Here is a 26,297-nt window from a genome sequence, read left to right on the forward strand (position 1 = left end):
TCCACGTGAGTAAATATAGGTGTGTCACATAAAGTTAGTTTGGTAAACTGCTTTTTTACACCACATGAATCTTACTTCTTTCTACCCATATTCAGTCATGCTTATTCTTAATGGTTACGGGCTTGCAATTGGATTTTTCACTTGTGATTGATGTCAAACAAAGGAGGGGTGTTTAATTGAACATTTGATTGTTTACAGTGTTAGTGGCATTGGGTGTGGTTGAGGGAGATGGAGTGCAAGCGTCTTTTGATATATTTATCAGATGGGTGGAAATGGTGGACGCAAAGTGCATCTTGAAGTCATGAGGCTATCCCAGGCAGCAAGAAGTGACTGTTAGTGACATTACATTCCATTTCTTTCTCCTCCTCAGAATTGTCTCAGACACTCTGTGTTTTAAATCTTTATCATCCTACAAATTTATGTACGCCAAAGCACATCATTCCTAAGATTCTAATTGATGCAAGGAGAAGGAAGCATCCAGAAATGAACATCATAGTGGGCACAGACATCATGGGCCAAAGGCCCTGTTCCTATGTTGTACTGTTGTATATACAGCAACCTGAAGCATGCTCAATAACCGTATAATCTGGTTGTAATATGACTTTCAATATATTTCATACTTCTTGCGTTCTTCACTGAGATCAGTTGGCATGTCACAGTATTCTTGTCTCTGACCATCCAGTTGGCAAGTCTTCTCCAAGGTGAAAAATATAAGGGAGGATGGCCTGCCACAGGACAAAAACATGGGAGGTGTCCAGGAATCATGAACATTTTTGCTGTTGCATGTTATCTGCATGTTGTTGGATTGGAAGCCAATGCAACAGATGTATATTCTTGGGTGATATAGGGGAATCCTATTTGTCGTTGGCTACAATTAATGAGAATCCAACTGCAAGTGCAAACCTCATTGTATCTTTGTGTATTGTAGAATAGGATATTTGATTGCTGTTATCTCTGCAATTATGAGCAGAAAAGATCAAGGAATAAAGAAATTGAGTTGCTTTTAACAGCCATTGGTAAAGTGTAGGCACCTGTTCCACTAGCATATCTTGTTTCAACAGTTTGCAAAAAATCTGCCTCCACTGATGCAATACCAATGGTACAAAATATCAAGGAAGACCATTGTTTGCCTGTAAAACTCTGTATGCCAGGAATGGCCTCCTGCAAGCTGCATTTCTCTGCTGATGACCTCTCTTGTGTATTGATGCAGGTAGGGAGCAGCAGGCAGTTATTATTCCTGCTGGTAATCTTGGTTTCTTTTCTGAGTTCCAAAAGAGTACAACTTAAGGGGCACGTATGCTAACCTGACAAGTCAGAGCTCCAAGGCTGGATGATACATCTAAAGTTCTCAAAGTAACCTGAAGATGCAAGACTAATCTCCAAACTTCATAAATTAACCTTTCAGTCAAAACTGTGAACAAAAGCTCTCCCAGAAGCAGGCAAGAAATTAGTGGCATGGGACCAATTTTCTTTGATAAAGCCCTGCATCATATTTTCTGCTCTGTCAATGGCCTGGTGTTCTCATCTTTTTTTCACTGAGAAGTTTCAAGAAACCTGGTAACCATTTGGACCCACAGAAAATTTGTGAATTTTGTATTAATATTGCTGTAAATGACCAACTAACAATGAAAATTGACAACCCACATCCCTAGTGGGGTTGTTTGCATGAAGCCTAACACAGTGTATTAAATATAAAGATGGTGGGTTGCAGCAAACTTCCTGATGCATTGTCAGTTTTCCCAATTTTTATCCTCTACCCTTTTCCAAACTACTCCATCTTCCAAATTAAAACCATCCAAATGAATCTGCCACTTTCTGCAATTACAACTGGAACCCCAAAAATGCATTGCATGGATTATATTGTGTGAATGGCTCCAGGGTCAGTGGTGTGTACAGCTTGTGAGTTGTGGGAGTTCTGGGAGACATCCAGTCTCCTTGATAACTACATCTGCACGAGGTGCATCCAGCCACAGCTGCTTACAGACTGTGTTAGGGAACTGGAGCTGCAGCTGGATGACCTTTGGCTCCTAGCAGAGAATGAGGAGTACATAGATAAGAGCTACAGGGAGGCAGTCACTTTGAAGCTGCAGGAGGCAGGTAGTTGAATGACTGTCAGTAGAAGGACGAAGAATAGGCAGGTAGTGCAGAGTACCCCTGTGGCCATTCCCCTCAATAACAGGTATACCGCTTTGGATACTGTTGGGGGTGATGACCTACAAGGGGAAAGCCATAGTGACCAGGTCTTTGGTACTGAGCCTGGTCGTGTGGTGCAGAAGGGAAGGAGGAGAAGAGGAGGGCAGTAGTGATAGGGGATTCCATAGTAAGGGGGGGGCAGACAGAGATTCTGTGGACGTGAAAGAGACTCCCGGATGGTATATTGCCCTCCCCGGTGTGCCAGGATCAAGGATGTCTCTGGATCGGGTCCACAGCATTCTGAAGGGGGAGGCTGAACAGCCAGAGGTTGTGGTACACATTGGTACCGATGACATTGGTAGGAAAGAGATGAGGGTCCTAAAGAGGAAATATAGGGAGGTTAGGTAGGAAGCTGAAAAGTGGGACCTCAAGGGTAGTAATCTCTGGATTGCTGCCTGTGCCACGCGCCAGTGAAGATAAGAATAGGATGATTTGGCAGATGAATGCGTGGCTGAGAAATTGGTGCAGGGGGCAGGGTTTCAGATTTGTTGATCATTGGGATCTCTTCCGAGGAAGGGTAACGACCTCTTACAAAAGGGACAGTTACACCTGAACTGAGGCGGGGACCAATATTTCTTGCGGGCAGGTTGCTAGAACTGTTGGGGAGGGTTTAAACTTGTTGGCAGGGTGATGGGAACCAGAGTGATGGGTCAGAGATTGGTTCATTTAGTGTACAGGTAGATGCATGTGAGGAAGGATAGGCAGTTGAAAGGGGCACAAATTGCAGTCAGTTGGATGGGCTTAATGCAAGAAGTACAGGAACAAGGCTGATGACTTAGAGCATGGGTAAGTGCGTGGGATTCTGACGTGGTGGCCATTACAGAGACTTGGCTGTCGTAGGATGAGGAATGGCTGCTTGATATTCTGGGGTTTAGATGTTTCAAAAGGGACAGGGACAGAGGTAAAAGAGGTGGGGGAGTGGCTTTGCTGATCAGGGACAGTATCACAGCTGTAGAAAGGGAGGATTCCTGGTGGGATCGTCCACTAATCAGTGTGGGTGGAAGTCAGAAACAGGAAGGGAACTCTGTGGGAGTGTTCTACAGACCCCCCAGTAGCAACAGAGATGCTGAGGAGCAGATTGGGAGGCAGATTTTGGAGAGGTGCAAAAATAACAGGGTTGTTGTCATGGATGATTTCAACTTCCCTAATATTGATTGCACCATCCTTAGTGTAAAGGGGATCGATGGGACGGAGTTTGTTAAGTGTGTTCAGTGAAGGTATTCCTGACACAGTATGTGGACAGGCCATCTATAGGAGAGGCCATACTGGACCCTGGTAGCTAGGCAATGAGCCTGATTAAGTTTCAGATCTCTTGGTGGGAGAGCATTTAGGAGATAGTGACCATAATTCCTTGACCTTTAGCATGGCCTTGGAGAGGGATAGGAGAGATGATATGGGAAAGTATTTACTGAGGGAGGGGGAATTATGATGCTATTAGGCAGGAACTTGGGAGCGTAAATTGGGAACAGAATGTTCTTGGGAAAGTGCACAGTGGAAATGTGGAGATTGTTTTAAGGAAATACTTGCATGGGGCTCTGGATAGGCTTGTCCCATTGAGGCAGGGTAAGGATGGTACGGTGAAGGAACCATGGTTGACAAGAGATGTAGAATATCTTGTCATGAGGAAGAAAGAAGTTAACCTGAGGTTGAAAGCATGGATCAGACAGGGCTCTGGAGAGTTACAAGGTAGCCAGGAGGGAGCTTAAGGAATGGACTTAGAGAGCTAGAAGGGGCATGAGAAGTCCTTGGCGAGTAGGATCAAGGAAAACCCCAAGGCGTTCTACATGTATGTGAGAATAGGAGGATGACTACAGTGAGGGTGGGACCGATCAGGGATAAAGAGGAAACATGTGCCTGGAGTCAGAAGAGGTAGGGGAGGTCCTTAATGAGTACTTTGCTTCAGTATTCACCAGAGAGAGAGACCTTGACATTTGTGAGGATGGCGTAAGACAGGCTGATACGCTAGGGCATGTCAACGTGAGGAAAGAGGATGTCCTGGAACTATTGAAAAACATTAGGATAGATAAGTCACCGGGGCTGGATTGGATATATCCGAGGTTATTACAGGAAGCAAAGGAAGAGATTCCTGTGCCTTCACGACGATCTTTGCGTCCTCACTGACCACAGGAGTAGTACCAGATGATTGGAAGGTGGCAAGTGTTGTTCCTTTGTTTAAGAAAGGAAGTAGGGATAACCCTGGGAATTACAGACCAATGAGTCTTACTTCAGTGATGGGCAAATTACTGGAGAAGGCTCTTAGAGACAGGATTTATGGGCATTTGGAGAAGCATAGGCTGATGAGGGACAGTGAACATGGCTTTGTGAGGTGCAGGTCGTACCTCATGAGCCTGATTGAATTCTTTGAGGATATGACAAAGCACATTGATGAAAGTAGAGCAGTGGATGTGGTGTACATGGATTTTAGCAAGGCATATGATAAGGTTCCTCATGGAAGGCTTATTCAGAAAGTCAGGAGGCATGGGATCCAGGGAAACTTGGCTGTGTGGATTCAGAATTGGCTCACCCATAGAAGACAGAAGGTGGTGGTAGATGGAGAGTATTCTGCCTGGAGGTCGGTGACCAGTGGTGTTCCGCAGAAATCTGTTCTAGGACCCCTGTTCTTTGTGACTTTTATAAATGACTTGGATGAGGATGCGGAAGGGTGGGTTAGTAAGTTTGCTGATGATACAAAGGTTGGTGGTGTTGTGGATAGTGTAGAAAGATGCTGTAGGTTACAACAGGATATTGATAGGATGCAGAGCTGGGCTGAGAAGTGGCAGATGGATTTCAACCCAGATAAGTGTGAAGTGATACACTTTGGGAGATCGAATTTGAAGGCAGAATAGAAGGTTAATGGCAGGACTCTTAGCAGTGTGGAGGAACAGACGGATCTTGGGGTCCACGTCCATAGATCCCTCAAGGTTGCTGCACAGGTCGATAGGGTTGTTAGGAAGGTGCATGGAGTGTTGGCCTTCATTAATCAGGGATTGAGTTCAAGAGCCGCAAAGTGATGTTGCAGCTCTGTAGAACTCTGGTTAGACCACACTGAGAGTATTGTGTTCAGTTCTGGTTACCTCATTATAGGAAGGATGTGAAAGTTTTAGAGAGGGTGCAGAGGAGATTTACCAGGATGTTGCCTGGATTGGAGAGCATGTCTTATGAGGATATGTTGAGTGAGCTAGGATTTTTCTCTTTGGAGAGAAGGAGGATGAGAGGTGACTTGATAGAGGTGTACAAGATGATAAGAGGCATAGATTGAGTGGATAGTCAAAGACTTTTTCCCAGGGCAACAATGGCTAACACGAGGGGACATAATTTTAAGGTGATTGGAGGAAGATGTAAGGGGGATGTCAGGGGTAAGATTTTTAAACAGAGGGTGGTGGGTGTGTGGAACGCACTGCCAGCAGAGGTGGTGGAGGCAGATACATTAGGGACACTTAAGAGACTCTTAGATAGATAGATACATGAATGATAGAGAAATGGGGTGGGGGTGGTGGCTACGTGGGAGGGAAGGGTTAGATAGATCTTAGAGTAGGATAAAATGTCAGTGCAACATCGTGGGCCGAAGGGCCTGTACTGCGCTGTAATGTTCCTTGATGCTGTTAAGGTGACTATGGCCCTTTGTTTATACTCTTGGAATGCAACAGATACCATAGCATGCTGTGGATTGCTGTTTCAAAGATCATCAAAGCTTTTTACGACCGAAGAAACAATATATAACATTCCATTTCCACAAATAAGCATGCTTCATTCATATTATGAGCACCTCCAGGGTGCAAAGTCCCATAGACTGCACCCACATTGCCTTGTGAGCTATTCAGCATCATCCAAGTATCTTCTTGAACAGAAAACAATTTTACTCCGTCAATATCCAGCTTGTTTGCATTCATAGGCAGCAAATCCTACAGGTCTGTGCCTATTTCCTGGTAGCATTCATGGTTCATTCACCAGCCCCACCTAGGCCCCTTTTATTCAAAAAGAAGTCCAATTGCAACTCAGATTTCTATGTTAGACCATATACAAATGCTGTCTTTTAATTTTTATTTCTTTTGTTTGTCAGAGTTTGTCAGGTCTTGGTAATAATCACAAGATAAAGGAGCTCACGGTGGCAAAGTGCTCAGGAGTCACTGATAATGGATTACAGGTAGAAAAAAATAAAAATCATTTCTATTGCCGGAAATGTATTATTTAACTTTAACCCATGTCTGATGGGGAAGTTTCCTAGTTGTCTGAATTCATATTCCGATCTGCTTTATTTGCTATTTATTACCTCAAATAGATGTTCATTTGTAAAATAATTTGAAACTGGTGGATGCCATTGAATTCTTTCAAATGGGATCACCATCTTTATTTTGGTTGTTGTACACGGTTAGAAGGCTACAAGCCTAAAACTGGTAGTTTTAACCAAAACTCCACAAGACTTAACCACCTCGAACCAGCTTCTTTGCTGTTATTATTATAAACTTGCCCATCTGAGTCTCTGGCAAGGAGACATATGAGGAGCTAGTGGATATTTTATTATATGCAAATCAGTGTCTAAAGACATTATTGGAGTCATTTCTGACAGGGCGAGTCATTTTTGTTTTTTTTAAATTAGAAGTCTTGGATATTGCTCTTTCAGTTAACGTCACATTATTGAGAGTTGACAAAGTAAATATTATTATGCTCAGTGAGATATTTGGTATTTGTGTTTTTAATATATCTTCAGTCAAGTTCAGTTCAAATTCTGATACTAGATAAAGCATGGTGATTGTACAGTTTTAAATAAGTTACTAGTTCCAATTTGTACTTGGCAACCACTGGCTCATGGGAGTGGTATGTAGAAGGGGTTACAATATCAAATTCCAACCTCTTGACTTGAACCTGACCATGTTCCTCGCCATTTAAACTTTTACTACTCTGAATGACTTAATTAACATTCAGAGACAAGAGCCCATTTGAATCATTGTGCTGCGGCATCAATAAATGTAATATCATGGTGAATGCTCTACTGTTAGTTGCCCAGCACCGGATCCGAGGTGGAAGATACCAAGATAAGTATTAAAAATCTGTTCTTTCTAGAACACTTGAAGGCCAGGAAAATCAGGAATGCTTCCTCACAGGTTCTCAAGCAGTTCCTGGGCCTTCACAATAAGCTCAGCATCCACTAGCAACTCCAATCTCACTGGAACCCTCAATACCCAATTAGGTAATATTGTTCCAAAACACATATACTGTTGGTGTTGGTAACTTGAGTCAAGAATCCTCTTGGTTATTTACTTACTGGCTTGCCTTTAGGCCCTCGATGCCTACCCTTAACCACCATATTACTGAGCCCCATCCTCCCAGCCACTGATCTGACTCCTCTTCAGCCTAACCATTTGATCCAACAACCTCCTGATCCCCCTTCTGATCCATGACGCTTGGCCTATTTATTAATTTCTCTTTAAAAAGTCTATTGTGTATCCTACTTGCACCACTGTGCTAACAGTCCAATGTGTAAACAAAATTCTACTAATCTCCTTCATTTTATAAAAATTACCACTTGCTGGATTGCAGTTCCAGTTGAACTCAAGGCCTGGCTCCCATGGCTGTCCTATAAAATGAAGTGATCTTTGAGTAGTGACTAAGCTTAACTTTGAAAATCCTGAGGCCCCACCAAGATGTACTTTGACAGGTTACTACTATCAAAAGTCTCTGAACTGTTTTTAAATGACTGATTATCAGAAATATTTAAGAATAGTTTAAATAAATTTAAATAAATAAAAATATTAAACAAAATAAAAATGAAAAATAATAAATTCTACATAAAATAGCTTAAACCATTAGAAATTAATTAAAAATGAAAATTAAAAAATGGAAAAATAAACAAACCTGAGCATAATTTTTTTAACTAAGGTCAGTGATCCCATTCAAATGATTCGGGTCACACTACTTCTGACAGCTATTCCCTCTACTTAGTACATTTGTGCTCAGTATTGAGTCTACAGCATCTAACCTCCAGCTCATCTCTGACTTCTGCATTGCAGTGTATAGAAATATTATTGAAAGATGAGCTGACCTGCATTGCTGGTGATATGTCTACCTCATGGGTCAGCTACAGATCTGCCAGCTAGAGGAAGTATGTTTTAAATCAAAATATTCAAAATTTCAATCATCCCCCTCCTTTTAATTTTATAAATGTCATAAAATGCAACCTTAATTTGTATACTCTTAATTCGTTGTAGTTTTATCAACATTACTTACAATGCCACCTACCTTTTTGTTATTGGAAAATTTGGATACGTTCATTCCATTCCTTCATTAAGTCGTTATTAGAAATAGTAACAAAAGAACATAAGAAACAGGAGCTGGAGTAGACCAGTCTGGAGTAGATCAAGCAGCCCCTCATGCCTACTTCACCATTCACTAAGATCATGACTGATCCACTCTCATCCTCAACACCACTTTCTTGCACTCTCTCCAAAATCCTTGATTCCCTTGTAGTAAATAACCTCAGTGCAGATTCCTCTGTACCACCACGAATTACATTCTGTCACTGAGAACAAGGGTGTTGGATATGTAATCTACATCTCCTGCTGCACAGCTAGTTTCTTAACTGGATCAATATGACATCGTTTCAATGATCTTTAAGTTTAAGTGGCATTATTTCGAGAGAAATCTGAACATTCATGTGAATAATATCCATAGAAATCTCCAATGCCACCACTTTAGTCACCTCTTATAATTGACAGAATTTTTGAACAGACATGACCTGCAAATATAACCTGTCTCTTCTGATCAGCCAGAAATATTCAATGCGTCTCAGCCACACATAGAATTTTGTAATTTCCCAGTAGATGTTAAGTCTTCCCCTCTCTCAGTGTCTTTAAATAGCAGACTATTGTGTAAATTTCCAGTCTAAAGGAAATATTCTTGCATTGAGAGAATTTAGGAAGATTAGGGAATAGTTAGGGGATTATCAATGTATTCACCTATTTCCTTTATTTCCCTAACATCCAAAATATCTTTTGAACTTATCAGTCTTTCATAGTATTATTTTGTTTTGTAATGCAAGAAGTTACAAAGTCCCTGGTCACTGGACATTGCCGGATCACTATACACAATAATTCTCTGATGCTTCTTTTTTCACATGTATGATTTTCATTTCCTATTGTGAAATATCAAATTAAGATTCGGAAGCAAACATCTCTGATTAAACTGGACAGTTGAAGTAAACATATGTGGATATTTGAAAGTTTGTAACAGGAACCAAGATGATCTAAAAACCCCAATTTTTCCAGTTACTTTGAAAACTTGCAACTTGTCATAATAAAGTCAGAATGAAAAATGAAAAAAATGCAGTCATCTGAATAAAATTTACAGATCAGATTCACTGTTCTAATTTAGAATGAAAAGCAGACTTTTCCATATTGAAGGATGACATTTTGCAGTATGCAATAGAGGATGATATTTTCCAGAGCTTGAAGTTTCCTTGTGTAACCACACAAAAATTGAATGAAATCCTGCTCATTTGGGATGTTTAAGAATTAAAATGTTGGGCTGAAACTCAAATTCTCAAAATAGGTGAGCTAGGATAGTATTATGGATGAGAGTGCAAAGAAAATCTGTAACAGGAATCAAATGATCTCAAAACCCCAATATTCCCAGTTTTAATGGAGGTCATTTGTCCCACAGAATATTTTGGTTATTAAATGTAGCAATGAGATAGTATGCCTTCATCTTAATCTCACTTAGTTTTTAAATCATATTCAGCATGGCTTCCCAGACTTCAGGACATTTGGCACAGAGTTAAATTCATATTTGTAGGCTAAGAGGAGCAGGATTGTTTCCTGCCAGTCCAACAAAGCTTCTTAGTAAATCCTCAGCCCAATGATGTGGCTACTCCCCCACATTCCATTACGTATTGCAGTCACATCTGTCTTCTACACCACTGACTGCCACCACACTCCAAATCACCATCAGATGCAAACTGATCAGCATTCCTCACCCTTACTGTCGCCCTGCAACTATTTGTCCCCTCACACTGTTGTTCTTCCCATTAATTGGATTTAATTGAACTTTCAGAAACAAATATTTTCATAACTATTAGGAATATTATGTACAGTTTTGGGTATCCTACTTCTGAAAGTTGTTTGCATTGGATTAGATTTGGAGGGGAACAGAGATTAAGACTGAGTTGAGGACACTAATGGATATGGATCTTTTTATTAGAGAAAAATAATGAGCTGTGTATACACTGAATGTATCTGCCTTTGAAAGCAATAAAGTAACAATCCAAAAGGAGTTATTTGAACCATAAACGTAAACAGATCTTGGAGCTTATACTGTGGAGAATTAGAAAACACAGGCTTAAAATCTGTAAATTTTATGTGAAGCAAAGTCAGCAAAAAAGAAAACCCAAAGGTAATGATTATGTAGAGCAGATGCCAACAATGGCAATTGACACTGTGTCCATTAACTTTCAAATAAATTCAAGATAATACCTGCGGAGTGACTGTTCTGAGGTCAGATAACCTTGGTTTTCCTGAAGGTTCTGCAGTTTTTAAACAGCTTCGCTCCTTAAGTTTTATTTCTGTTGATCTCCTACCCAGAAGTATCTACTTTGACCAACTTGTGTTACAGGCAAGTAAGCCTGTAACATATGACTGAAATGGAGGAGAGCAGGTAGGTCTGATCAGGGACATGATTGCTAGTTTAGGTGGGTTGGCTCCCGATCACATGGGTCAGAATTGTGGGAGCGGATTATAATTAGTGGAGCAGACAGTGAAGAATGGTTGTCGGGGAAGCAGATAATGGTAGCACATAACTGACGGTTATGCAGATGGCTTTACTGGGTAGTGTGTTAGTCTAGGAGAAAGAACGAACCTTGTATTCTTTCATTTCTGGCCTTCAAATCTGAGGATTTACCTGACATGTACCCACTTGTTAGGCTTCTTCAGAGGGTAGTTGAGCATCACCCAGATTACTATGGGGCTTTATTTACACTTCGGCCAGATTCGGTTAGAATGGCACCCCCACCCCAAATGGAGCCATGTGGTCTTTCACAATAATCATTACTGATTCCATTTTTAGATTCCAGACTAATTTAATTAACCAAATTTAAATTTTTCAGCTGCCATGATGGTATTTGAACTGAGTTTGTCCAGGCCTTTTGTTTGCATATGCATTGTGATCTTTTCCTGGTTCTGATGTAGCAACAGTTTTGTTATTTGTTCAAATGGCATCTGGAAAATGTCTGAAAGTTCAAGAAAGTTCAAGAAATTGAAGAAGTAATTTGTCATTCTGTGTTCAAGAAATTCTACCATAAGATGTTCGATCTGGAATACTTGGATGTCTCTCATTGCCTCTCAGTGTCCGATCAGAGTGTAAAGACTCTGGCTTTCTGTTGCAGAAGGCTTATTTCATTGAACATCGCTGGATGTCCAAAGGTACACTTATAAGGTTGAACAAATAGAAATTTTTGAATACCATTTCTTTTTTCTTGCCTTCTTATTTGTCCTTCCTAAGTAACACAATTGTTTCCAAGAGGGTCACATATTAGCCTGATCCCAAGTCATTAACAGTGCTGTTGTTGGCCAGCCCAAATTTAGTCCTCTAATCTTCAACAAGGCAGTTGACCTTCATTTGGAGCAAATAGCAGCTGGTGAGCATATACAGTAGCTTAAATGCAACTCTTAATATATTTTTTGTTTCAGCCTAACCACATTCAATCCATTCTTAATAATAAAGCCATTCTTATTTCTTCAAGTATAAGGGAAAGCATGCTCGAATCTAATTGATACATCTAAACTGGGTAAATGGTAAATGTAATCTGCTAACCAGACTCTGCTAGGCCCATGGTTTAACAGGATCTTAAAGCATTATGTTGCTAAGGGTATAATTTTGAAAAGTCACACCAATCTCTTCCTCCCCAAGACAGAAGTGGAACTTACAGGCAAATAGTCCCTTAAGGATAACCATTATTTTCCAAATTGAATCCAAGGATATGCAGGGTAGGAACACAGAAGCCAGAATGGAAAGTGCAATATAATAAAACAAAATTTTTTAGAAGATTATGCTTTAACTGCAACATTAGGTAGAGAGACATATCTGTATACACTATTCCACTCACTCGGTTCATATATAATTGGAGCAAGATGTCTCTACTCTTGTACTCAAATCCCCTGGCGCTAAAAGTCAATTTGTCTTCTTAATTGCTTGTTAAATCTGCATGTTAACCTTCATTGAAATGTGTACCATAGAACCATAGAACAATACAGTACAATGACATCTAGGTCCTTTTGAATACCAATGTCTTTAAATCTCTCACTGCTTACAAAAAACACTTGGCATTTCTATTTTTCTACTGAAGTAGATGACCTCATCTTTTTCCACATTATATTTAATTTTCCATGTGCTTGCCAGTTTAGTCTCTCTGCATCCTCTTCAAAGACCACATTGCTACTTAGCTTTGTATATCAGCAAATTTGTATATCTTACACTTGATCTCCTGACCTGCTAATTCCAATCTGTTTTCTTCCCATTAAACAATCCTCAATCCACCCCAGTATATTAACTACAATATTGTGTGTTCTAATTTTGTTTAATAATCCTTTTTGTGGTACCCTATCCATGTTGACTGACCAATCCCATGATTACTTCCTAAATGCACTGTTACCACATAATAATAGATTTCAGCAAATTCCCCTTGTTAATGTCAGGCTAACAGATCCATGGTTTCTTTTTCTCTCTTCTTTTTCTTAAATAGATTATATTTGCTGTCTTCCAGTCTGGCCCAACGAATATTTCCTACATTTGTTTCAGCAAGATCTTTCTGAAAATATTGAAGTGTACTTGTTTTATATTGGGAAGGTGCTTCCATGTCCAGGAATTTCCCTGGTCCTCCTCCAGTGCTGTAGTTCCACAGATTGTGTAGCAGAAATCCTACTTAATTGGATTTCCCAGCAACCAAAATGCCATGGATAGTAGAAATCCCAAGTACCTGATAACCCACATCTTTGTACTATTAACAGAATATGCTTGGAACTCTCAGCAGGCCAGGCAACATCTGTAGAGAGAGAAAACCAGAATCAGTTGGTTGAATATTTGATCCTGAAAATGTGGGGGTGGTCAGATCAAATGCTGAAACCTTAAAAATCTGAAATCAGACCCAAATCAGCATTCATCTAGTTTAATTAGTTCAGCACCACATTGTGAGCTGAAGGGCCTGTTCCTTATGTACTATTCTATGTTCTATCTCACCCATTTCCAGCTTTAACAGATTCAGCAATTGTCTTCTGCTTGAATTATGTAATGGTTAAGACATTAAATATGATGCAAGGCATGATGAATACATTAAAACCAAGAAACAAAGAGAGTGAGGAAGTTCAGTTAATTAATATAGGTAAAGAGAACCAGAAAAATTAAGGTCAACAGATCCTCTGGAGCTGACAGTCCACATCCTTGGATTAAGAGGTAGCTGCAGCGATAGTAGCTGCATTAGTGGGCTTCCAAAAACCTTAAAAACACAACATCCAAGAAACGACGCAGGGAAAAAAGGGAACTCACTTATAGGTTAAGTTAGTAGGCAGGGTAGTGGAAGGAGTTTCATGTGGGAAAATGTGAGGTTATTCATCTTGGTTGGAAGAACAGATAAAAAAAATACTTTCTTGAAAGTTGATAAACTAGTAGATGTTGGCATACAAAAGGAATTTGGAGATACTTAACTTATAGGAATAGCAAACGTTAGCAGAGTGCATGTAATGTTGATCTATAATATAAAGGACGTTAAAATAAGGACATTTTGCTGCAATTGTACAGAATTTTGTAAACACCACACCTGAAGAACTGGGTGCAATTTTGGTTTTCGTATTAAGGTAGAGGTAGATATATACTTGACTTATACCTTTAGCTCCACAGATTCTGCATCACTTGCTGAGTTCTTGCGGCACTCTATTTTTGTGGTAGATATATCCTTGATAAGCAAGTAGGTGAAATGTTACCTTGAACAGACTGGAATGCAGAATTGACTTTACAGTGAATTTACCCATGGATCTATTAAATGATCGATCAAGCTTGAGGGTCCAAGTGGCCTACTCCTGCTCTTAATTTACATGTTTCGATGATTTGCCAGCTTTACAGTGGCTGATGAGTTTTCAAGGCTTTAAAAAAGTGAAGGGAGGTGAAGATTATGGAAAGTGCTCTTACGCCCCTGTTTTTGGACTAGGAGGATCAGAAGTGTTCACAGCCCCAAGATTCCAAATAAAGATTCTAACACTGGAACCACCCCTATCCTCCAGTGTCAGATATGGATACACAACCTGGAGTAGTAGTGACAGTAAATTAGTCCTTCAGAACAGCACACAAGTGTTAGCCTTCTAGCATTATGGTGACTGTTTTAACAAAGTGCTGCATTTACAAAATGGGATTTTATATCTTGTTTTGTATTTATTGATCCATCAGATTACTGACTTAAGCATACAATACCTGGCTGGAGTTTGCCATTATATTTACTTCTTGGACATCTCAGGTTGTGTCAAGCTTACCGATTCAATATTTACATTCCTAAAGAAAGGCTGCAAAAAGCTACATATCCTCAAGATGCTGTATTGCACTAAGATAACAAAGTAAGTATAATATTTACAAGAATGGTTATTTGAGTCTTGTGCTTTCTTATGCAAACAGAGAACAAAATCAAAATAAATATAATTACCCAGTCTGAAAATAGAATCAATGTGAGTTTCACCAATTGCCCAATTTGAGAAAGGGCATTGCCAACAATAATATCTATTTCTGCAACACCCCTGGCATAAAGTAAACATTTCAGAGAACTTTGAAAGGGGAAGAATGGAGGGGAGGAGGAAGGGTGTGGGTCAGGGGAAAGATCAAATAAATACTCTTCTTGGAAATATTTTTTGAAAACAGGCCAAGGTGTTGTGGTAGTTGTTTAAGAGACGTACAAAACTCTAAAATGTTAGGCAAAGAGAAAGCCATTGACTTTTCCTAACCCTTCAAAGTTGTTCCATTGCTTGTTCAGTTGATGGAACAACTTTGAGGGGTTAAAAGTCAATGGGTGAGGGTGTGGTTAGATTCAAATATCCCATAAGATGCGCACTTTGTGGTTTGGGTCATTCTAATTTTTAAATACATTACAACACTGTCTCCTTCCTGAAACTGGCAGACCTGGCATTGGGACCAGCAGACAGGAGTGGGAAATCAGAAATTGCACTCTAGGATGCTGTTGATTCAATATAGGTTCAATGATAGGCAATGACTTTGGCAACCAATGAAGATGCATAGTCAGTGATTCAAGAATCCAAGGGATCTTTATGGTACCCAGAGGTTGCAATCCTGCCCCATTTGGCTTACAAGTCTGTACAAAAGGAATTGTGCATCACCTTCTTTGGCTGTTCTGACTAACAAAGTCTCCTGCCATTGTTTAGCTGCTGGGATTTACACCATTTGGGCCTCTTTCAATCCAATGCTGTGGCACCAATAATGCCAAGTGACTATAATATTTGAATATAAAGTTTACCTGAAATGTTTCTGATCAGAATGCAGCAACCAAAGACAGGTAAATCAATTTAATCTAATCTTAATCCATTCCTGCTAAGCAAGTGAAGTTAAATTGAGGTCTGAGTCAGTCTCATCAGTTTGAGGAGGGTTTGCATTGAAGCTAACGGCAGAATACTTCAGTTTTACCTCCATTCCTGGTGGGTCCTGTAACGCAGCATTCTTTATGTTCATTCCACTAAAAGTACTGATATATTGACAGTCCCATCTAAACTGTCAAGCCTTATACTTAAGGAGATTTTTTTCCAGATTTCTACAGCAACAAGGAATAGGGCTGATCTTTGTTTGGTGCATGCTTGGGCATTAAATGACAGAAATTATAGTAACTTGCTGAAGGATGCTGCACTTGGTATTCACAATGCAGCAGTAACTCTTAGTTGGTATGCACACTGCTATTAAAGGAGGCAATTTTAGCAGTTTATCTTAAGGTTCAAATCATTTTACATTTAAAAAAAAGTGACCAACAGACAGACAAATATGGAAGGGAAGAAACTATCTTGTCCAGCAAATCCATCTCTTCCAGTTGTATGTGAATGTGCACTTGTTTATCTACTTATCTGATGATTCACCCCTCTTCCAGTAACATTTTCTCTTTGGCAGAACAACAAAATCTGAAGCAAGTTTAGCAAAAATTGAAATAAATTCTTTTTAACAATCAAGCATTCCAGAAGACCACAAGAAGCCACAAATCCTTCTAATCACAGTTACCCTTGTATTACCATCTATAATTAGAAATCTTTTCCTCTCAGGAAATTGCTGAGCTGTTGTTTTTGAAGCACTGTGGAAATTCAAACCCACTGCATGATTCAGTAATATGTTCCAGAAGGTGACAACTCTCTGAAGAGAACATTGCTAACTTCTAAACCTAACATCATGCATATGCATTTAACATGCATGCTCAGTTCTCCTTGTATTACTCAACACAAATACTCTGTGCAATGGACAAAAATTGATGCCTCCTTCATTGTGAATACCTTAATTTTATCAGTGCTCATGTGCAGCCCTACATGATCAGATAATATCCCTGGTTCACTGCTAATGTCTAAATTTGTATTATAATTTTCTCTAGCATACTTCCCAGTATTTTTAAAGTTGTCTTTCACGGTGTTAATAAATATCCCTCTAAACTTTGTTCTCACCACCACCTGTTATCCATCAACAGAAAGGCATTTGAAATCCTCCAAACAGTATCCCACATGCCACAGCCATAGGAATGAAGCAATTATTATAGGGAATTATTCATCCTGCTATTTTCATTTAATATCAAAGAAAGGGAAAAATGATCAGTGAAATGACACTGCAACAAGAGTTACAAGCACAAGTAGAGGAATATAAATTACAAAACTTCTCGAGATTTAGGGATGGAGTACACTAACTTGCACAGCAGCACTTGCAAACGGAGCTTAAGGAAACCTTGAGATTCATTAACATGCATCAATTGTGCAAACACATCAAATGAGCCAGGTACACCAGTGGACTCAGGGACAAGAACTGAAGGAGAATTTGCACCAATTGTCATACCAGCAAGCATGCACAACTAACATCAGCAATTGACACTGCATTGCTGTGAAATAAGTGCTTGGTGGCAACTGCAGTATATAGTTCTGAAAGGGACTGTGTCCTTCATTTCAAAATATATTTCAGTGATTTGGATGAGGGAAACATCTCCAAGTCTGCAGATGGCACTAGACTGAGGGGAGAGGATGGGGTTGGGGGAAATGAGTGGTGGGGGTGGGGGTGGGTGGAGAATTGTAAGCTGTGAGAAGGATACAGAGGCTCCAACATGATTTAGATAAGTTAGATGCTTGGCAGATGCAGTTTATCATAGATAAAAGTGAGGTTATCCACTTTGATTATATAAACAGAAAGGTGGATTATTGTCTCAATGGTAATAGATTGGGAAAAGGGAAGGTGCAACAACATCTGGGTGTTCTTGTACTCCAGTCACTGAAAGCAAGCATTCAGGTGCAGCAAGCAATGAGGACAGCAAATAGTATGTTAGCCTTCATTGCAATAGGATTTGAATACAAGAGCAGGGATGCATTGCTGCAGCTGGACAGGGTCTTGGTGAGATCACATCTGGAGTTTTAGCTGCAATTTTGTTCTTATCCGAGAAAGGAAGTTCTTGTCAAGGAGGGAGTGCCACAAAGGTTTTCTGCATAGATTTCTGGGATGGCAGGACTGGTGTATGAGAAGATTGGATCAGTTGGGCCTATGTTCACTGGAGTATAGAACAGTATGGGAGGGAATCTCATAGAAACCTATAAAATTTTAACAGGACTGATCAGACTAGGTAAAGGGAAGATGTTTCTGATAGCTGGAAAAATACAGAACCGGGGGTAACAGCCTCAGGATACAGAGCATGCATTTTAGATCCAAGATAAGGAGAAATTTTCTTCATCCAGAGGGTGGTGAATTTGTGGAATTCTCCACCACTGAAGGTACTGGAGATCAAGTCATTAGATATATACAAGTAGATGGATAGATTCCTTAATGTCAAAGGGATCAAGGGATATGGGGAACTGGGTACTGAAATTGGGAACAGGGTACAGATCAACCATGATTGTGTTTGAATGGTGGAGCAGGCCCAGGTAGCCGAATGGTGTACACCTGCTCCTATTTCCTCTGCTTCTATTTTACCTGGAAATGGGAATGGAACATACAAGGGCAGTGGTGAATAAAAACCTTGCACCACCATGACAAAGAAGCTGGGCATCATTTAAATAATGTGGCTGAGTTTCTCATCAGATATGCAAATCTGCAGGATGAGTTACCTAACAACATGATGGAATTTTCCATCCACTCCCTAAGACCTCAGACCCACTTGGATTAGACTTCACCTCTTGGAAGTTAGAGTTACAAATTAATGACATGGCAGAAAAAAAGATGAAATGGTCCCAGCCTCTCAGATGCTTCTCTGGAAGTCAGGCCAGCTGCAATGAGAGTCATGACAACCTGCTATTTCCCACACATGGGAAGGAGAAACCCACTGCCACCATGAAGAAAGCATGAGGTTCTCAGGGGCAGGAATGTCACACCATCGTCCTGGATCCAGTGCAGGAATGTTTCAGCCACCTGACTCATTAAGTCAGCACACATCCTTCTTTAACCATCTCCTGCACTACCAGCTACAGGATATTACACTACCCCTGATCTTTTCTCCATGCATATGCCTATTTCCCTTGCTTCATTACTGCCGATAACATCACCCGCGTTCCATTTCAACTGATCTGAGCTGATAACCTGCTGCTACTTTCAACTCGCACCGTAGCCACTGCATGCAAATGCATGACATTCCTTTTTAACAATTACATATATGCACTTCTAGATAATGTATGAGATTCACAAGCATATCTTGGCAACCATTAATTATAATGTGCTGCCTCCTTTTTAGAAGAGTACTTTGATTGTGGAAGTAATTTCAGTGGAGGAGACAATGGAAGTAAGTGGCACCTTCAGCATCCAGAGTATTGCTGATGCTGAGGCCGAGAAAGCTGTCTGGCTTATCACCCTCCCATCTTCTACTTGTACCTTCAGTTGTCTTCAATGCATCAACTAAGGTGATCAATTGCTTCATGAACACAATATTCATCTTTTCCTTTGCTCCAGGGCCCTCATAGCAGGAATTCAAGCTTCTAACCTCAGAGGAGAATTTCATCACTCCTGAGGATGCACTGTTATAGGCTATAATTTCTTAAGTAGTCCCTTGGGGTCAAAGATGATTTGCATTCAATTACTCCTGAATGGCTGATACAAAACACAAAAGCCCCTACAACCTGCACCATTAAACATGTCTTGCCACAAGATGGTAGAAGGTGTTTAATGGTGCAAGTGGGTGGCTATTAGGGGCTTTGTGTACTCTTTCCACTTAGCTTTGCTTGGCTTCAAGTCCCCAGTAGTTTCCTGTATGCTCCTTCTTTATTTTCAGTAGTCACAGGCTTGGAATTTCCATGTATTAAAGAGGATATTACATTTTTTCAAAGAGACTTCAGGAACATTCTTGTAATGTTTTCTCTGTCCACCTGGAAATCTATTGCCAAAACGGAGCTCAGAATAGAGTGCTTGTTTCAGGAATCTGGTGTCAGGCATGCTGATGATATTAGAGATGCATCAGATCTGGGTATTACTAGATTCTTGCTGGCGGAATGTTGACCTGAGACAGGTCTGCTTATCTTGCAAATGGAGTTGGAGGATTTTATGGATAACATTGGAGGTACCTCACAAGTACTTTGAGGCACTTGTACTATGTATTCCATATTTTTGAAGCAAAAAGTAGGTGGGGATCACTGCTGCCCAAGACCACGAGATTAGCACAGGGTGTGAAGTCTTGATCTTTAAACACTTTTTCTTAGATTGCTGAAGGCTGAGCTGGCACATTGGAGCTGATGGTGAATCTTGTTATTGATATCTGCCTTCACTGAGAGGTGCCTCCCAAGGAATGAAAAGCAGTCCATATTTTCTAGGATCTTGTTGAGGATCTTTATTGTTGGGGAGGGGAGGCAGTGGGGGCAGATTTGTAGAAGACCTATTTTTTATGAATGCAAGGGTCATTCTCTTGTATGTTAAGTCAACGACAATTTGGAGCTTGGCTATCATGCGTGCAGGTACACAAGCATTGATTGTGTACTGCCGTTCGATGGCTGAGATTGTAGTGATCGGGGTTCTGGACCAGAAGCAAAAAAGATTGAATAGTTTCATGTTTGTCCTCTAGATTAGCTCCACTACAGTGGGGAGCTTGTTGGAGGTGAGGTGCAATAATGTAGCAAGGGTGATTGAGAAGTGGTTGGAATGATGATACAGCATTGGTTGACTCCAGTCTACATTAGAATTGGGGCAATGTTGAACACATTTGTTAGAAATATCGCAAGTATCATGTGGAATAGAAGGAAATGTTTCTGGTAAGTCTGCCCAGTGAACCAGAAACACATGGCTCTATAGACCAGCAATGAAAATGCCATGCTGAAGGCACAGGAATAAATTTGTGAGATGGAGCAAAAATTGCAGATACCGAAAAGGAAATGCTGAAAACACTCAGCAGTTCACACAGTTTCTTTGGAAAGAGAAACAGAGTAAATGTTTTGTCAGAACTGGGAAAGAGAGAAAAGCAAGTTAGTGTTAAGTTGCAGAGAAAGTGAGGGGGGATGGATAGAATAAAGTGGGTTTATGTGAAAGAGTGATGCTGGGGTTTCTGTGGTGATAAGTTGTAGAGATCCTATGGTCAAAAAGATTAATGGGGGCAGAAAGCTGACAAAAAATAACAAAAAAATGTAGCATGCAACACTACAATACAGCCGATGAAGGCAAACTCATATAATGAAAGTTCCAATACTTTGGTACCAAGGATTTGGTCATTAAGAAAAGATTAAGTTACTTATGTGAAGCACTGAGCTGTTATTCTACTTTTGCACCTCAAGCTGTAAGATTCAAATTATGGAATGCACATGCCTGCTATCTCCCTCCTCGACCCCAGCAGATCTTTTTTCAGATCTTTTGGGCATTGCATTAGTAATTATTTTCTGGGAAACAAATTTGAAACCAAGCAAGACTTGCATTGGAGGGGCTTTATGTGAAAAAAAATTGGCCAGCTTCAAACCAGTTCTTGTAGGTGTAAGTCACAGCACAAAATGACATGCAATTTGGCATAAGCCCAACTGTCTCAATAAAGGTTATTGATACAAAAAATAGTTTGAAATAAGGCTATTTTATTGAAGGAAAGATAGTGGTAATTGGATATGGAAGGGGAAAGGCAAATGTAGCTTTCGTTTTCATCTGCATTCATTACGTTAACTGACAAAGGTAATAGCATAATCCCTAAACTTAAAATCCATCAATAAGCACAATTTTGTGCTAAGCATTGAAACAAGCAGATGACCACCCCATGCAATTAGGATCCTGGGCGACCATGCTGAGCTGCATGAAACATGCTCCGCTAGATATAGTTCTCTTTAACCCTCCTGTCCTCCACCTTTTAATTTGTACTCTACACAATTCACTGGAGAATTTGCTTACTGCATCTAACAAATGTTCTGTTTCTCTATTTAGGCAAACTGTCAAAGCAACAACAAACATTCAGCAATTGGAATACAGTGATGACAATCCTCCTGTATGGTTTGGATATGATGAACAAGGAAACTTTTTGGTCACCAAGAAAGAGGAAGAGGAAAGCAATTAAAGGTGTAATGATCAGAGTTCTATTAATGCTAGAATTCCACACATATTTAATAATTAGTGTACAGAATCTTTAACAATCATTCACACAGTGTAAAAAAAAATGAAAAAGTAGTACTTTTATGTATTGTTGAGGAAAAAACTCACTAATTTGAAGACATCAGAATTTATCTTAAATTGTTTATATACAACCTGTAATTATAATCAGAGCTGTGTCATTAGTCAATATGTTTCTTAGATATAATCCTGGTATTTCAGGGGTCACAGATTGCAGTCATTTGAGGTTGTTTTACACAATTCTTGCTTTCTTTAAGCTGACCATTTCTAAAACGGACATCTTGTTCTACTCAGTCTCACCCAAATTTCCACCGGATTTCCCATGTTTTTTAAAAATTGAAATATAAAATGGAACAGTTGTAAAAGAATTCCATTAAAACCAACAGTTGTTTTCAAATGTGTTTAAGGACTTCCTTATATTAATATATAACTGATTGAAACCATTTGAGTTGCATAGCTGAACACGAAAAATGATTTAAAAAGCTGCTGTAGATTAATATTCAAAGCAAAAGATAAAATTATATTTGACTTACAAGAAAGGTCAGTGACCCTCATGTATGGAAAAACCATATGAATCCACTCCACCCAATTACCCATGTGTTATGTACTTCATGAAGGCTTAATGGAAGCATAGCTTCTGTATGATGAAGCATGTGGAAATCCATGTGAGGGTGAGACACTTATTTTCAAAGGCTTTGATGATTCTTTTATTAGATTTGGTTTGCAGTCATTTGTAAGACACTTACAAATGACAGTGTCATTTATTGCATTCGATGCAGCCTCCTCTACATCAGCAAGACTCAACACAGATTAGGTGACTGCTTTGTCGAGCACCTTCGCTCTGTCCACTGCAAAAGCAAGGTTCTCCTGGTGATCAGCCACTTCAATTCCACATCCCACTCCCCTACTGACATCCACGTTGAGGCCAGACGCAGGTTGGAGGAACAACAGCTCATATTGCGCCTTGGTAGTCTCCAACCTGATGGCCTCAACCCCTCCCCACCCCTTTTACTCCCTCCTTTGTCTTCCCTCATTCCTGTGGCCCCCTCCCCTTTCCCCTTCCCCCACCCTCATGACCTGCCCATATATTCCCCACCTCCTTCCCTTTATTCCATAGTCCACTGCCCTCTCTTACTGGATTCCTTCTTCTTCAGCCCTTTGCAATTTCAACCTATCACCTCTCAGCTGCTTACATCTCCTCACTCCCCCACCCACCGACCTTCTCCCTCTCACCTGAACTCACCTATTACCTGCCTGCTCCTCCCCCTCTCCCAACCTTCTTATTCTGGCTTCTGTCCTCTTCCTTTCCAGTCCTGATGAAGGGGCTTGACCCAAAATGTTGACTATTTATTTCTCTCCATGGATGCTGCCCGACCTGCTGAGTTCCTCCAGCACTTTTTGTGTGTGTTCCTCTCAATCATTTGTTTCTCTACCACCACTTACAACTAGATATAGAACTGTTGAGCTTCAATCTGATCCATTTGTTGTAAGATCACTTAGCTTTGTTCAGTGTGCATGTAGTTGTGGTGCAATATCATCAGGTTGACACCTCATTTAAGTATGCCTCGTGCTGCTCCTGACATGCCCTTTTGAACTCCTCAAAGAACCAAGTTTGATCCCCAGTCTTGATAATAATGGTAGAGTGAGGCATATGTTGGGCCATTTTGTTACAGACTATGGTGAGGGAAGTACATTTCTGCTGTTCCTAATGGTTCACTGTGCCTCATGGATGCCCAGTGTTCAACTGCCAGATCTGTTATAAGTCTGACCCAAACAATGCTTGCTGGGAGAGATAATGGAGGAAGTCTTCAGTAGGACTTTGTCAGTAGGTATTCAATAGCACTTTACCTTTACAAGGCTTGCAGAGTGGTCACTTCCATCAAGGCTATTGTGAACAGATGCATCTGCTGCATGCAGAAAGGCAAGGACAAGTTCAAGTTATCTCTTGGTTAGTTCACTCACTACCTGCTGTAGACACAGTCTGACACCTATGGTATTGTGAAGGTATTATTGGCGATGGAATTGAAGTTCACCACCCAGAGTTCATTCTGCCCTTGCTACTTTTAGTGCTTCTCTTTGTTCAACAGAGGGAATATGCTTTAGCAGCTGAGGGCTAATGGTTGGTGGTAATCAGGAGACTGTTTCTTGCCACATGTTTAATCTATGATTTTGAGAGGCTGGGAGTTAATATTGAGAACTTCCAGACCTACTGCTTCTTTCCTGCATATCACTGTGCTGCCACCTCTGGTATCTCTTGCCAGTGGGATGGAACATACCCAGGTATGTGACTGAGGAGTCTGTAAGTATGATTTGTGATCACGACCAAGTCAGGCTATTGTTTAATTTGTCTCTGGGGTAACACTTCCAATTTAGACAGCAGTCACTGATGTTTGTGAGCTCAAGTTTGTAAGGTTGACTGGGCTAAGAGTAACTCTGTATTCAAATTTAGTACCCAAGTCAAAGCCAGGTGGCCTGTTGAGTTTTATTATTTCTCTACTTCAATGCTTCAGTAATGGTTGATTCTTAAATGGCTTGCTAGGCCATTTAAGAATTCACCACATTGAGTCTAGAGTCACACACAGGCTCAACTCAGCAAGGAGGGCAAATTTCCTCTCGTCCCCTCCCCCCAGGTCATTAGTAAACCAGATGAGATTTTATGACAATCATGTTATCATCATTATTAAGAATAGTTGGTTTTCTTCCCAAATTCCTGGATTACTTTTCCACTAAGTTAATCACTATACCATTAACACATCCTAACCTATGTGTCTCTTCTTTTGAGTTGCAAACAGATATTATGCATTGAAGGCTCTCCACAATTTGCAACTTGTGAATATACTTAATGCAACACAGGTTATTTGAGATGGTCAATAATGTCTTGATTTTTTTTGGTTACAGGCAAATGTCTTTGGGGTATTACATTTTTACAAGATATCACTATAGACCAAATACATTCAAGTGATTATTGATTATGACTATAGCTTTCACAATCAAACAAGTTTCCCCAGAACATAAATTTATCTGCAATACAGAAAATATTGTTCTTCAACATTCTTTCTCCAGGTACATACTTATTATTGAAAGTGACTGAAATGACAGTATTTGTCCAGGATTATAATTTTACTGAACAGTGACTGTGACCACTACATTTCCTAAATATTGCCCTGTTAAGCTTTTTATTCATCTTTATTTCAAAAAATTAAATTGTACAAATTGAAACATGAAAACAGGTACATGTTAATTAATAATCTAGTTATAGACAGCTTTTAAACAGGCTAAGGCATTAAAGTGACAAAACAGACTATTATTTCAACTGCAAATAAAAATTAAAATAAGTGAACCTGTAGTAATTATACACAGAAAGCTGGCATTAATGTAAAAATTGCAAAAAAATCCAAAAGTTCAAGTAAAACCAAATTACAATGGCTTCAATTTAGTAGATTCAATCCAACTTTGACTTTTTATGTTCAGCATTCCACGCACTGTGTGAGCCTCGATTAAATGCACACCTTCCCCTCTACCATTCAGAAAACCTGAAATCCCACAGGGAAAGTGAATTGGTTATTAAAGTAAGTTTTTAAACATTACCTTACAAATCACATTTGCACTGTCACTTCACCCTTTCTGCATTACTAATTATTCAGTTACAGGATGTTTCCGATTTATTCTGTTTCTATCCAAACTAACTTCAGTGAAGAAATCTGAACCTTTGACCTTTCTAGCAATTACACAAACCTTGCAGATCCAGTGCTCCATTCATTTCAGTAGAGAGGAACAGCTGTTAGAGAGAAAGGCCATTTACATTTTTAATTTAATATAATCAAGTAGTTCTCCTGCTTTCAATTAATTATATTTTTTAAAATTTAAATAGTTTTCAAACGTTTGTAATGCTTGGGACATTGGCTCTTTTGACTTTCACAGCATTTCTGTGGAATTTACGATTGGAGGACTCTGTAGTGGTTGGAATCATGAGAAAGTTCCTACTGGAGGACTTGCTCAAGATAAAGGTTGCTTTAGTGGGTAGACAAAGCAACAAGCTGCTCTGAGGAAGTTCTGAACCACTATATCTTTGTAGTTAGCGGTAGTGTTTGTGATTCGTTATTGTCTAGTTTATAAAGTCTTTTTCAGGACCAAAAACACATTTTTCTCCTTTCCACTTTTGTTCAAGGTTGGTTGATTTAGTCTAAAATAGTCTAATTACAACTAGCCACTACTTTGAACAGAATCATTTAAGATTTTTTGAAATGAGATCAAAAATAAAAATTTTGAGCAAAACTGACAAAGATTACCATTTCATTTTTGAGAAATTGTTGTATGCCACTTAAGATCTGGATCACTTCTAAAAC

The 26,297-nt window shown here is 39.8% G+C and overlaps 2 protein-coding genes across 2 annotated transcripts in view; one reads left to right on the forward strand and one right to left on the reverse strand.

The window, feature by feature from the left end:
- LOC127580562 (dynein regulatory complex subunit 6-like) overlaps positions 1 to 22,935 on the forward strand; it is a 66,917-nt gene extending 43,982 nt beyond the window's left edge. Inside the window, exons 9-12 of the mRNA XM_052034147.1 lie at positions 6,254 to 6,337; positions 11,469 to 11,603; positions 14,617 to 14,780; positions 21,769 to 22,935. Coding sequence (XP_051890107.1) covers positions 6,254 to 6,337; positions 11,469 to 11,603; positions 14,617 to 14,780; positions 21,769 to 21,898 — 513 coding nt within the window. The 3' untranslated portion in view covers positions 21,899 to 22,935. The remainder of the gene's footprint in view (positions 1 to 6,253; positions 6,338 to 11,468; positions 11,604 to 14,616; positions 14,781 to 21,768) is intronic.
- A 126-nt stretch (positions 22,936 to 23,061) lies between these two features.
- fam185a (family with sequence similarity 185 member A) overlaps positions 23,062 to 26,297 on the reverse strand; it is a 35,580-nt gene continuing 32,344 nt past the window's right edge. Inside the window, exon 8 of the mRNA XM_052034051.1 lies at positions 23,062 to 25,484. Coding sequence (XP_051890011.1) covers positions 25,369 to 25,484 — 116 coding nt within the window. The 3' untranslated portion in view covers positions 23,062 to 25,368. The remainder of the gene's footprint in view (positions 25,485 to 26,297) is intronic.

Source organism: Pristis pectinata, chromosome 19, assembly GCF_009764475.1.
Source record: "Pristis pectinata isolate sPriPec2 chromosome 19, sPriPec2.1.pri, whole genome shotgun sequence".
In the NCBI taxonomy this organism is placed as follows: Eukaryota; Metazoa; Chordata; class Chondrichthyes; order Rhinopristiformes; family Pristidae; genus Pristis; species Pristis pectinata.